The 13,146-nt window shown below is 47.4% G+C and overlaps 1 protein-coding gene across 8 annotated transcripts in view; it reads right to left on the bottom strand.

Moving 5' to 3' along the window:
* LOC135557841 (serine/threonine-protein kinase MRCK alpha-like) overlaps window positions 1-13,146 on the bottom strand; it is a 113,534-nt gene that overhangs the window by 12,769 nt on the left and 87,619 nt on the right. For 7 of the 8 annotated variants that reach the window (XM_064991495.1, XM_064991501.1, XM_064991503.1 and 4 more), the window contains 12 exons: window positions 12,979-13,115; window positions 12,516-12,655; window positions 12,310-12,391; window positions 11,908-12,127; window positions 11,623-11,685; window positions 9,961-10,214; window positions 9,404-9,743; window positions 7,124-7,221; window positions 6,940-7,024; window positions 6,641-6,764; window positions 2,130-2,247; window positions 578-698 (listed from right to left, as the gene is read on the bottom strand). In XM_064991495.1, the coding sequence (XP_064847567.1) occupies window positions 578-698; window positions 2,130-2,247; window positions 6,641-6,764; window positions 6,940-7,024; window positions 7,124-7,221; window positions 9,404-9,743; window positions 9,961-10,214; window positions 11,623-11,685; window positions 11,908-12,127; window positions 12,310-12,391; window positions 12,516-12,655; window positions 12,979-13,115 (1,782 nt within the window). The remainder of the gene's footprint in view (window positions 1-577; window positions 699-2,129; window positions 2,248-6,640; window positions 6,765-6,939; window positions 7,025-7,123; window positions 7,222-9,403; window positions 9,744-9,960; window positions 10,215-11,622; window positions 11,686-11,907; window positions 12,128-12,309; window positions 12,392-12,515; window positions 12,656-12,978; window positions 13,116-13,146) is intronic. The other variant, XM_064991500.1, reaches the window with a different exon arrangement.

Below are 13,146 nucleotides of genomic sequence, written 5' to 3'. Positions count from 1 at the left end.
GGGGAGAGAGGAATGGGGAGAGAGAGGACAGAGAAGGGGAGGTAGGAATAGGGAGAGAGAGGGACAGAGAAGGGGAGAGAGGAATGGGGAGAGAGAGGGACAGAAGGGGAGGTAGGAATGGGGAGAGAGAGGGACAGAGAAGGGGAGAGAGGAATGGGGAGAGAGAGGGACAGAGAAGGGGAGAGAGGAATGGGGAGAGAGAGGGACAGAGAAGGGGAGAGAGGAATGGGGAGAGAGAGGGACAGAGAAGGGGAGAGAGGAATGGGGAGAGAGAGGACAGAGAAGGGGAGAGAGGAATGGGGAGAGAGGGGGACAGAGGAATGGGGAGAGAGGGGGACAGAGGAATGGGGAGAGAGGGGGACAGAGAAGGGGAGAGAGGAATGGAAGAGAATCATTTGTATCAGTCAATACAACACAAATGCATTTAAATCTACTTTCCATTTTGCATTAGTAACAAGCACACCATTTCACTAACCAGTCATAGATTTATAACAATGCTTTTTAAATCCCCTTTTTATTATACAATATTTCTTTATCAAACCTACTAGCCTAGTGTGTTTGGTAGTGTGGTACTTACGGATGCCCAGTCCACTGCTGGCGCTCATGGACCGTCCCGGCTCGGCTCTGTTCTTCGTGATGGAGGGGATGGACACGGAGCCACTGAAGCCTGCAGCACGACTCTCCTGAACACGCAAGTTCTGCATTAAGGCAGGAGAGGACAGAGACCGACGGGGACGGATGAGGACAGAGACCGACAGAAGAGCACAGAGACAGATGAGCACAGAAGATATATAGATTATGGAGATGAAAACACAAAGACAGAAGAATGTGTGAATACACACATTCACATAATGATACAAATATGAACATATATGCATACATACAATTTATATAGAGATGATGACCACACATATTGACATTAAATCACAAACAACAACAAACATACAAACACAAATAAAAGAGGAACAAATACCGAGCAGAAATCTATGGACACACTGTAGTGGTCTGTCTTACCACGGGCAGGTCTTTACAAAGCAGACTGATATGGACTGTAGTGGTCTGTCTTACCACGGGCAGGTCTTTACAAAGCAGACTGATATGGACTGTAGTGGTCTGTCTTACCACGGACAGACTGATCTGGACTGTCGTGGTCTGTCTTACCACGGGCAGGTCTTTACAAAGCAGACTGATATGGACTGTAGTGGTCTGTCTTACCACGGGCAGGTCTTTACAAAGCAGACTGATATGGACTGTAGTGGTCTGTCTTACCACGGACAGACTGATCTGGACTGTCGTGGTCTGTCTTACCACGGGCAGGTCTTTACAAAGCAGACTGATAGGACTGTCGTGGTCTGTCTTACCACGGGCAGGTCTTTACAAAGCAGACTGATAGGACTGTCGTGGTCTGTCTTACCACGGGCAGGTCTTTACAAAGCAGACTGATATGGACTGTAGTGGTCTGTCTTACCACGGGCAGGTCTTTACAAAGCAGACTGATATGGACTGTCGTGGTCTGTCTCACCACGGGCAGGTCTTTACAAAGCAGACTGATATGGACTGTAGTGGTCTGTCTCACCACGGGCAGGTCTTTACAAAGCAGACTGATATGGACAGTAGTTCTCTGTCTTACCACTGGCAGGTCTTTACAAAGCAGACTGATATGGACTGTCGTGGTCTGTCTTACCACGGGCAGGTCTTTACAAAGCAGACTGGTGTGGACTGTAGTGGTCTGTCTTACCACGGGCAGGTCTTTACAAAGCAGACTGATATGGACAGTAGTTCTCTGTCTTACCACTGGCAGGTCTTTACAAAGCAGACTGATATGGACTGTAGTGGTCTGTCTTACCACGGGCAGCTCTTTACTGAGGATCTGGTATAGACTGAAGCAGACTGATATGGACTGTACTGGTCTGTCTTACCACAGGCAGGTCTTTACTGAGGATCTGGTATAGACTAAAGCAGACTGAAATGGACTGTTGGGGTCCTTACCATGGGCAGGTCTTTACTGAGGATCTGGTATAGACTAAAGCAGACTGAAATGGACTGTTGGGGTTCTTACCATAAGCAGGTCTTTACTGAGGATCTGGTATAGACTAAAGCAGACTGAAATGGACTGTTGGGGTTCTTACCATGGGCAGGTCTTTGAGAATCTGGATGCCGTCTCCAGGTCCCATGTGGGCCACGTGGTTGAAGTTGGTGGGGTTGGAGATCAGCTTGTTCCTCATCTCTGGGTCTCTCAGCATCTCCCTACACAAGGGACACACACACAGATCAGCTGACTGAATGCCCCTGTGGAGAGTGAAGGAGAAGCGTCTATAGTGTACTATGTAGGGTGTAATAGTGTGCATCCTCTGCTGCCGTCTCTCATTCTCTGGGTCTCTGAATAAGAAGCATCTATAGTGTGTACTATGTAGTGTTTACTATAGTGCATTCAGAAAATATTCAGACCCATTGACTTTTTCCACATTCTGTTACGTTACAGTCTTATTCTAAAATGGATGAAATTGTTTTTCCCCCTCATCAATCTACACACAATACCCCATAATGACAAAACAAAAACAGGTTTTTAGACAAAAAAATAAAAAATAATATCACATTTGCATAAGTATTGAGATCCTTTACTCAGAACTTCGTTGAACAACCCTTGGCAGCGATTACAGCCTTGAGTCTTCTTGGGTATGGCTCACACCTGTATTTGGGGAGTTGCCCATATTCTTCTCTACAGATCCTCAAGCTCTGTCATGTTGGATGGGGAGCATTGCTGCAGAGCTATTTTCAGATCTCTCCAGAGATATTCGATCGGGTTCAGGCTCTGGCTGGGCCACTCAAGGACATTCCGAGACTTGTCACGAAGCCATTCCTGCATTGTCTTGGCTGTGTGCTTAGGGTCGTTGTCCTGTTGGAAGGTGAACCTTCGCCCCAGTCTGAGGTCCCCAGCTCTGGAGAAGGTTTTCATCAAGGATCTCTGTACTTTGCTAAGTTCATCTTTTCCTCAATCCTGACTAGTCTCCCAGTCCCTGCCACTGAAAAACATCCCCACAGCATGATGCTGCCACCAACATGCTTCACCGTAGGGATGTTGCCAGGTTTCCTCCAGATGTGACGCTTTGCATTCAGGCCAAAGAGTTCAATCTTGGTTTCATCAGACCAGAGCATCTTTGTTTCTCATGGTCTGAGAGTATTTAAATCAAATTATATTTGTCACATACACATGGTTAGCAGATGTTAATGGGAGTGTAGGGAAATACTTGTGCTTCCGACAATGCAGTAATATCCAACGAGTAATCAAACCTAACAATTTCACAACAATTACCTTATACACACACAAGTGTAAAGGAATGAATAAGAATATGTACATAAAAAAATATATGAATGAGTGATGGTATAGAACGGCATAGGCAAGATGCTGTGGATGGTATATAGTACAGTATATACATATGAGAGGAGTAATGTAGGGTATGTAAATATATAAAAGTGGCATAGTTTAAAGTGGCTAGTGATACATCACATAAAGATGGCAAGATGCAGTAGATGATATAGAGTACAGGATATACATATCATATGAGATGAGTAATGTAGGGTATGTAAACATTATATGAAGTGGCTAGTGATACATGTATTACATACATTTTTCCATTATTAAAGTGGCTGGAGATGAGTCAGTATGTTGGCAGCAGCCACTCAATGTTAGTGATAGCTGTTAAACAGTCTGATGGCCTTGAGAATGAAAAACATCTGTCTCTCGGTCCCTGCTTTGATGCACCTGTACTGACCTCGCCTTCTAGATGATAGCGGGGTGAACAGGCAGTGGCTCGGGTGGTTGTTGTCCTTGATGATCTTTTTGGCCTTCCTGTGACATCAGGTGGTGTAGGTGTCCTGGAGGGCAGGTAGTTTTCCCCCGGTGATGCGTTGTGCAGACCTCACTACCCTCTGGAGAGCCTTACAGTAATGAACGGAGCAGGTGCCGTACCAGGCAGTGATACAGCCCGACAGGATGCTCTTGATTGTGCATCCGTAAAAGTTTGAGTGTTTTTGGTGACAAGCCAAATTTCTTCAGCCTCCTGAGGTTGAGGACCTATTGGGGCGGTAAGCAAATTGCAGTGGGTGTAGGGTGTCAGGTATGGTGGAGGTGATATGGTCCTTGACTAGTCTCTCAAAGCACTTCATGATGACGGAAGTGAGTGCTACGGGGCGGCAGTCATTTAGCTCAGTTACCTTAGCTTTCTTGGGAACAGGAGCAATGGTGGCCCTCTTGAAGCATGTGGGAACAGCAGACTGGGATAAGGATTGATTGAATATGTCCATAAACACACCAGCCAGCTGGTCTGCGCATGCTCTGAGGATGCGGCTGGGGATGCCGCCTGGGCCTGCAGCCTTGCGAGGGTTGACACGTTTAAATGTTTTGATCACGTCGGCTGCAGTGAAGGAGAGCCCGCAGGTTTTGGTAGTGGGCCGTGTTAGTGGCACTGTATTGTCCTCAAAGTGAGCAAAGAAGTTGTTTAGTCTGTCTGAGAGCAAGACATCGTGGTCCGCGACGGGGCTGGTTTTCCTTTAACAGTCCGTGATTGACTGTAGACCCTGTCACATACCTCTCGTGTCTGAGTCGTTGAATTGAGTCTCTACTTTGTCTCTACAATGACGCTTAGCTTGTTTGATTGCTGTGGAGGGAATAGCTACACAGTTTGTATTCGGTCATGTTTCCGGTCACCTTGTCCTGATTAAAAGCAGTGGTTCGCGCTTTCAGTTTTGAGTGAATGCTGCCATGAATCCACAGATTCTGGTTTGGGAATGTTTTAATAGACGCTGTGGGTACGAGCTAATAAACCCGCTCACCGAATCAGCGCATTCATCAATATTGTTGTTCGCCGCAATGCGGAACATATCCCAGTCCTCGTGATCGAAGCAATCTTGAAGCGTGGAATCCGATTGGTGGGACCAGCGTTGAACAGACCTGAGCGCAGGAGCTTTCTGTTTTAGTTTTGGTCTACAGGAAACCTCAGGATATGTGGTTTCCAGTTTATATCGAGTCAAATGAAGTTTGTTCAGGGCAATCGATGTGTCTGCTTGGGGGGGATATATGAGGCTGTGATTATAATCAAAGAGAATTCTCGAGGTAGGTAATGCGGTCGGCATTTGATTGTGAGGAATTCTAAGTCAGGTGAACAGAAGGACTTGAGTTCCTGTACGTTGTTATGATCACACCACGTCTCGTTAATCATAAGGCATACACCCCAGCCCTTCTTCTTAGCAGAAAGATGCTGGTTTCTGTCAGCGAGATGTGTGAAGAAATCAGCTGGCTGTCTCGACTCCGATAGCGTGTCTCGAGTCAGCCATGTTTCCGTGAAACAAAGAACGTTACCGTCTCTGATGTCTCTCTGGAAGGCTACCCTTGCACGGATTTCGTCTATCTTGTTGTCAAGGGACTGGACATTGGCGAGTAGTGTGCTCGGGAGCGGTGCGCAATGTGCCCATCTATGGAGCCTGACCAGAAGACCGCTCCGTCTGCCCCTTCTACAGCGTTGTTGTCTTGGATCGCCGGCTGGGATCCGATCAATTGTCCTGGGTGGTGGTCCAAACAGAGGATCCGCTTCGGGAAAGTCGTATTCCTGGCCGTAATGTTAGTGAGTTGACGATCTTATATCCAATAGTTCCTCCCGACTGTATGTAATAAAACCTAAGATTACCTTGGGTAACAATGTAAGAAATAACACATAAAAAAATAAATAATACTGCATAGCTTCCTAGGAACGCCAAGCGAGGCGGCCATCTCTGTCGGCGCGGAAGTGTTTGGTTCCTTTTGGCAATAAAGCAGAATGTTGTGCGTTTTACTGAGGAGTGGCTTCCATCTGACCAGTCTACCATAAAGGCCTGAATGGTGGAGTGCTGCAGAGATGGTTGTCCTTCTGGAAGGGTCTCATCTCCACAGAGGAACTATTGAGCTCTGTCAGAGTGACCATCGGGTTCTTGGTCACTTCCCTGACTAAGGCCCTTCTCCCTGATTGCTCAGTTTGGCCGGGCTGCCAGCTCTAGGAAGAGTCTTGGTGGTTCCAAACTTCTTCTATTTAAGAATGATGGAGTCCACTGTGTTCTTGGGGAACTTCACTGCTGCAAACATTTTTTGGTACCCTTCCCCAGATTTGTGCCTTGACACAATCCCGTGTTGTGGCTCTACGGACATTTCCATCAACCTCATGGCTTGCTTTTTGCTCTGACACACACTGCCAACTGAGGGATCTATATAAAGCAGGTGTTTGCCTTTCCAAATCATGTCCAATCAATTGAATTTACCACAGGTGGACTCCATTCGAGTTGTAGAAACATCAAGGATGATCAATGGAAACAGGATGCACCTGAGCTCAATTTTGAGTCTCATATCAAAAGGGTCTGAATACTTACGTAAATAAGATATTTCTGTTTTTCATTTCAGTAAATGTGCCAAAGTTTCTACTAACCTGTTTTTGCTTTGTCATTTTGGGGTATTGTGTGTACAATGATAAGGATATTTTTTGATTTAATCCAGTTTAGAATAAGGCTATAACGTAACAAAATGTGGAAAACGTTGAGGGGTCTGAAATGTCTGAATACTTACCGAATGCACCGTACATAGTGTGTACTATGTAGTATGTACTATGTAGTGTACCTCCTCTGCTGCATCCTCTCCTCCTCAGGGACTCTGAAGGAGAAGTGTCTCTTGTTGTTCATGCTGCGAACCATCTGCTTCCTGCTGTTGTCTGACGTCTCAGGAACCACCAACTCGTCACCCTCTGGAATATTAACAAGATTGACCACGTCATCAACAACAGCAACAACAACAAATCACGACAATCCTATTGTGGAATACGACCATTAGAATGAGAATTACACTCAGAATAAATCATTGAGATGTGTACCTCTCCTAACTGACCTGCAGTCTAGATGCCTTTCCTGTGTGTCACTGACCTGCAGTCTTGTTTCTGAAGTAGATGAGCCTCACAGTCTCAAGACCCAGGAGGTTCAGGGATCCATCCGGGTTCAGAGGTCGCACCTTCAGGAAGATACAACGGGGTCAAAGGTTAAACCTACCATGCACACACACCAATTCGACTAACGGCCCTCTGCTACATCTGCAGTCCTATGCGCTCACCTTCTTCAATGGTATGGTCTGAATCCACTCCATGGTGTTGACATCAAAAACATCCACAGCATTCTCACTGTACACTGACAGGTAGGGGGCGTTGTAACCTGGTGAGGAGAAAGAAGGCCAACGTCAGCTTCAGGCTTAAAGCTACACTACCGTTCAAAAGTTTGAAATATGCTCGTTTTCCATGAAAACATACATGAGTTGAATGAGTTGAAAATGAATAGGAAATATAGTAAAGACTTTGACAAGGTCATAATTATTTTAATTGAAATAATAATTGTGTCCTTCAAACTTTGCTTTCGTCAAAGAATCCTCCATTTGCGGCAATTACAGCCTTGCAGACATTTGGCGTTCTAGTCGTCAATTTGTTGAGGTAATCTGAAGAGATTTCCCCCCATGCTTCCTGAAGCACCTCCCACAAATTGGATTGGCTCGATAGGCACTTCTTACATACCATACGGTCAAGCCGCTCCCACAACCACTCAATAGGTTTGAGATCCGGTGACTGTGCTGGCCACTCCATTACAGACAGAATACCAGCTGACTGCTTCTTCCTTAAATAGTTATTGCATGCTTTGGGTCATTTTGTAGGAGGAAATTGGCTCCAATTAAGCACCGTCCACAGGGTATGGCACGGCGTTGCAAAATGGAGTGATAGCCTTCCTTCTTCAAGATCTCTTTTACCCTGTAGAAATCTCCCACTTTGCTACCACCAAAGCACACCCAGACCATCACATTGCCTCCACCATGCTTGACAGAGGGAGTCGAGCACCCCTCCAGCATCTTCTCATTTGTTCTGCGTCTCACCAATGTTCTTCTTTGTGATCTGAACACCTCAAACTTAAATTCATCTGTCCATAACATTTTTTTCCAATCTTCCTCTGTCCAGTGTCGGTGTTCTTTTGCACATCTTAATCTTTTATTGGCCAGTCTGAGATATGGCTTTTTCTTTGTAACTCTGCCTAGAAGGCCAGCATCTCGGAGTCGCCTCTTCACTGTTGACATTGAGACTGGTGTTTTGTGGGTACTATTTAATGAAGCTGCCAGTTGAGGACTTGTGAGGCGCCTTTGTCAAACTAGACACTAATGTACTTGTCCTCTTGCTCAGTTGTGCACTGGGGCCTCCCACTCTTTCTATTCTGGTTAGGGCCAGTTTGCGCTGTTCTATGATGGGAGTAGTACACAGCATTGTACGAGATCTTCAGTTGCTTGGCAATTTCTCGCATGGAATAGCCTTAATTTCTCAGAACAAGAATAGACTGATGAGTTTCAGAAGAAAAGTCTTTGTTTCTGGCCATTTTGAGCCTGTAATCGAACCCACAAATGCTGATGCTCCAGATACTCAACTAGTCTAAAGAAGCCCAGTTTTATTGCTTCTTTAATCAGCACAACAGTTTTCTAATGATCAATTAGCCGTTTAAAATGATAAACTTGGATTAGCTAACACAATGTGCCATTGGAACACAGGAGTGATGGTTGCTTATAATGGGCCTCTGTAAGCCTATGTAGATATTCCATTAAAAATCACCTGTATTGTTAACAATGTCTACACTGTATTTCTGAACAATTTGACGTTATTTTAAAGGGACAAAAAAATGTGCTGCTCTCATTTCTGAGTGACCCCAAACTTTTGAACGGTAGGGTGCATTCTGGGATTGGTTTTTCAGCAAAACGGCAGACCCCGGGGTGCTTTTGGGATGGAGCTAGGGGAATGTAACCCCTCACAAATTCACAGACACTCTAGAAGCAAGGACTGACAGTCCATCACATCCACACCATAGTTTTCAACATATTCAGAGGCAATATGCATTGTTTGATTTGGTTCCTGTTGTTTGTAAACAATGGAGAAATAAAACCTTATATAAAACACTTGGTTTATTAAAAGGTTAAAAGGGCAACTCCACCACTTTTCAATCTCATGTTGATTATCTCCAGCACAAACCCAGTATCAACATAGCTAAAGTTCTACCCGATTACATCATCAAAATTTGAAACATTTTAAAAAGTGATTTTTAAAACACTATGAAATGTGCGGTGATGTGGTGAGCAAGACAATACCTTCCCTTGAGCTAGAAACTCACTGCAGGTTTTGAATATCAATCCTACCCTGTGATGTCACAGAGAAGCAATTTTTTAGGACCTTTCTTCTTCTCTTTTTAACCACAGATCAGAAAAATGCTCTGTTTTACACATGAAGACACTGGTATGGTGCTGGATAGTGAATATGAGGTTGAAAAGTGGCAGAATTGGGCTTTAACACAGTTGTGCTGGTTCAGAACTCACAGGCAGAGTTGGGCACGGCAGGCCACATCAACTCCTGCTGGCGCGAGCGTCGGCCCTGCGAGTCCACGTAGACCCCTATGGCTGAGAAGCAGAGCAGTAGTTCCTTGGAGGAGATCTCCACGGCACAAAGCGCGTCCAGGGCCTGCTGGGATATGAAGGCTAGGGTGTGGTCCTCGGGGTGCAACAGGCTGACCGGGGCACAGTCCCCGTGGATGCTGTAGCGCGTGAAGCCAGCCTGGTAGCCCACACACAGCCGTTCGCTCAGGAGACCCATCCACTGGACGGGACCTGGGGTTTGGAGCTCCTGCAGTCGGCGGTGACGTGCCTTGCTCTTGTTCACCTGGGAGACATTGAACCATCATGTTGTTATTTTGGGAGTTCATTCTTTAATATTTTTAGGCTTAATCGACCATTCATAATCCCATAAATAGAGCCTATATATTACTTTAAAATATATTTTATGAGCGAAGTTATATTACATAATTTGTAACACACGAAAGAGTAAAACGGCTTGTAAAAGTCCCACCAACCCCATCCTTCCTGCACACACCACCCACCTCGTAACAGATGACCTGTCTCTTCATGGCCACACACAGACAGGTGAAGGAGTTGTTTCGGACGGAGCCGGACACCAGCGCCGTGCAGCCCTTGGTCTCGGCCAGCTTGTAGGAGTCCATCTCCCGTCCGTCCAGCGCGGCCATGGGGAAGAGACGGACGTGACGGTTACGGCCGGAGATGACCGCTAGGAGCTGCTCCTGGGGGACCAGGTCAATGTGATGGACCTTCTTATTGTCCCCAACACGGATGATCTCTGTTAGGTCAGGAGAGGTCAGAGGAGGGGAGAGAGGAGAGAAGGAGAAGAGGATGGGGAAAAAGGAGGGGGGAGAGGAGAGGGAGAGAGTAGGCAGAGAGAGTGGTCAAAAACTTCTCCACTGTGAAAGCTAACGTGGTGAGAATTCAACTGCATAATGGGTGAAGTGCATCACCATCTCCAGGTGGGTCCTAAAGTCTCCCCATCTCCAGGAGGGTCCTAAAGACTTACCATCTCCAGGAGGGTCCTAAAGTCTCCCCATCTCCAGGAGGGTCCTAAAGACTTACCATCTCCAGGTGGGTCCTTAAGTTTCCCCATCTCCAGGAGGGTCCTAAAGACTTACCATCTCCAGGTGGGTACTAAAGTCTCCCCATCTCCAGGTGGGTACTAAAGTCTCCCCATCTCCAGGTGGGTCCTAAAGTCTCCCCATCTCCAGGAGGGTCCTAAAGACTTACCATCTCCAGGTGGGTACTAAAGTCTCCCCATCTCCAGGAGGGTCCTAAAGTCCCCCCATCTCCAGGTGGGCCCTAAAGTCTCCCCATCTCCAGGAGGGTCCTAAAGACTTACCATCTCCAGATGGGTACCAAAGTCCCCCCATCTCCAGGTGGGCCCTAAAGTCCCCCCATCTCCAGGTGGGTCCTAAAGTCCCCCCATCTCCAGGTGGGTCCTAAAGTCCCCCCATCTCCAGGTGGGCCCTAAAGTCCCCCCATCTCCAGGTGGGTCCTAAAGTCTCCCCATCTCCAGGTGGGCCCTAAAGTCCCCCCATCTCCAGGTGGGCCCTAAAGTCCCCCCATCTCCAGGTGGGCCCTAAAGTCCCTGCATCTCCAGGTGGGCCCTAAAGTCTCCCCATCTCCAGGTGGGTACTAAAGTCTCCCCATCTCCAGGTGGGCCCTAAAGTCTCCCCATCTCCAGGTGGGTCCTAAAGTCCCCCCATCTCCAGGTGGGTCCTAAAGTCTCCCCATCTCCAGGTGGGTCCTAAAGACTCCCCATCTCCAGGTGGGTCCTAAAGTCCCCCCATCTCCAGGTGGGTCCTAAAGTCTCCCCATCTCCAGGTGGGTCCTAAAGTCTCCCCATCTCCAGGAGGGTCCTAAAGTCTCCCCATCTCCAGGTGGGTACTAAAGTCTCCCCATCTCCAGGAGGGTCCTAAAGACTTACCATCTCCAGGTGGGTACTAAAGTCTCCCCATCTCCAGGTGGGTACTAAAGTCTCCCCATCTCCAGGTGGGTCCTAAAGTCTCCCCATCTCCAGGTGGGTCCTAAAGTCCCCCCCATCTCCAGGTGGGTACTAAAGTCTCCCCATCTCCAGGTGGGTACTAAAGTCTCCCCATCTCCAGGTGGGTCCTAAAGACTCCCCATCTCCAGGAGGGTCCTAAAGTCCCCCCATCTCCAGGTGGGTCCTAAAGTCTTACCATCTTTGGTGACATGGATGACATAAAGGCCTTCCTCGTTGCCCAGGGCAACACGCTCGTGATCTGAAGAGAAAACAACAAGAGGACATTTGATTCAGTCTACTGCATGGCCAAAGGTGCATCTGTACTGCAGTCATTAGGACCATGGTAATGACAGAGGGAGACTGCAGCTCAACATGTAATGGCTCTACACTACAAACTAGTCAGAGTTTCGTTCATGTCCATATATTGACTTCAGTACTACATGGCCAAAATAAAGAGGCTGTGTGTGCGTCCTCCACCAACCTATAATAGCGGCAGACTGCGTGGTCTTGATGAGTGGCAGCGTGCTGTCGTAGGCCTCTTTGGGCACGTAGACGAAGCGCTCCTTCAGCTTGTTCTTCTTGAGGATGCGCTGCAGCTCGTTGAGAAGCCCCACCCACTTGTTCCTCTCGTGGTCGCTGTCGGCCAGGATCAGGATGGAAGGCTTGTGACTGGAGGAGGGGGAGAGCTGGGATGCCGTCACCTGGAGGGGTAAGAGGTCAGAGGTACTAAGATAGGAGACAGCTTTCAGAACGGCCTCCCAAACAAAAGCAGACGTATTGTTAAAATCTGAGAAATCTGAGGACTGTGGAACAAGGTGGGGGAGTAATCACTGATTAAACGAATGAATGTATAAATGCACGTATTCATGAATAAAAGGCTAACCCTGAATATACATGGGATGTCCTTGCGACTGGCATGAATGACGTCCGACGCCAGAACAGAGCTGACTGAAAACTCCTCATCCCTGGAAAACAAAAAAGGAGAGAGTGAACTAAAGAACTAAACCCAGAGGTAATACTAATAAGCAACCATCTCTCTCCCATCAATGGGAGTTGTAGTTCAGACAGCGCTCAGGTTGTAGTCCTTACCTCATGTCTATGACCTGACTGACGACCACACTGGGCGTTGTGGTCTTGCCCTCTCCCAGCTCGTACAGGAAGAGCTTGAAATCACACACCACGGCCACCGCCCGCTGCCAACCCTTCTTCACCCCTGTGGGCTTGGGCACCTGGGAACACCCCCAGGGACAGACAAACACTTTAGTCTCCCACATAGACCCAGACCCTTTTTTTGGGGAGCTATTGGTTGCGCAGGGTTTTTCCCATCCCAGTACTACAGACAGACATATTTTATTATACACACACCGTTAACAGGCAAACCTCACAAACACACAGGTCAGTCCCTGATAGAGAGGCTATACATACAAGGTAAGATAGACGTTTTTAAAGGTCCACTTTAATTCACATGTAGGGAGCTACTCCAGCAGGAAATTTCAACCAAAAGGTTTTGAAAGAGTGCATAAACAAATACAATCTTCTGTGTCTTACGTACTCTGACGTGTCCTTCGTAGGCGGTGCCAATGCCCCTCTGAGGGTCGATGCCCAGCGGCCCCCTGGTCTGGTCGTGTGGCACGGGGCACACCGCTGGAGCCTTGTCAGCACACGTCACGTGGCACGAGAAGTTACACACTACAGGACCAGACAAGAGAGAAGGAGGGGT

Source organism: Oncorhynchus masou, chromosome 16 (genome assembly GCF_036934945.1).
Source record: "Oncorhynchus masou masou isolate Uvic2021 chromosome 16, UVic_Omas_1.1, whole genome shotgun sequence".
Classification (NCBI taxonomy): Eukaryota; Metazoa; Chordata; class Actinopteri; order Salmoniformes; family Salmonidae; genus Oncorhynchus; species Oncorhynchus masou.
Note: the sequence above shows the minus strand (reverse complement) of the source record. Positions and strands in the feature narration are given on the sequence as shown.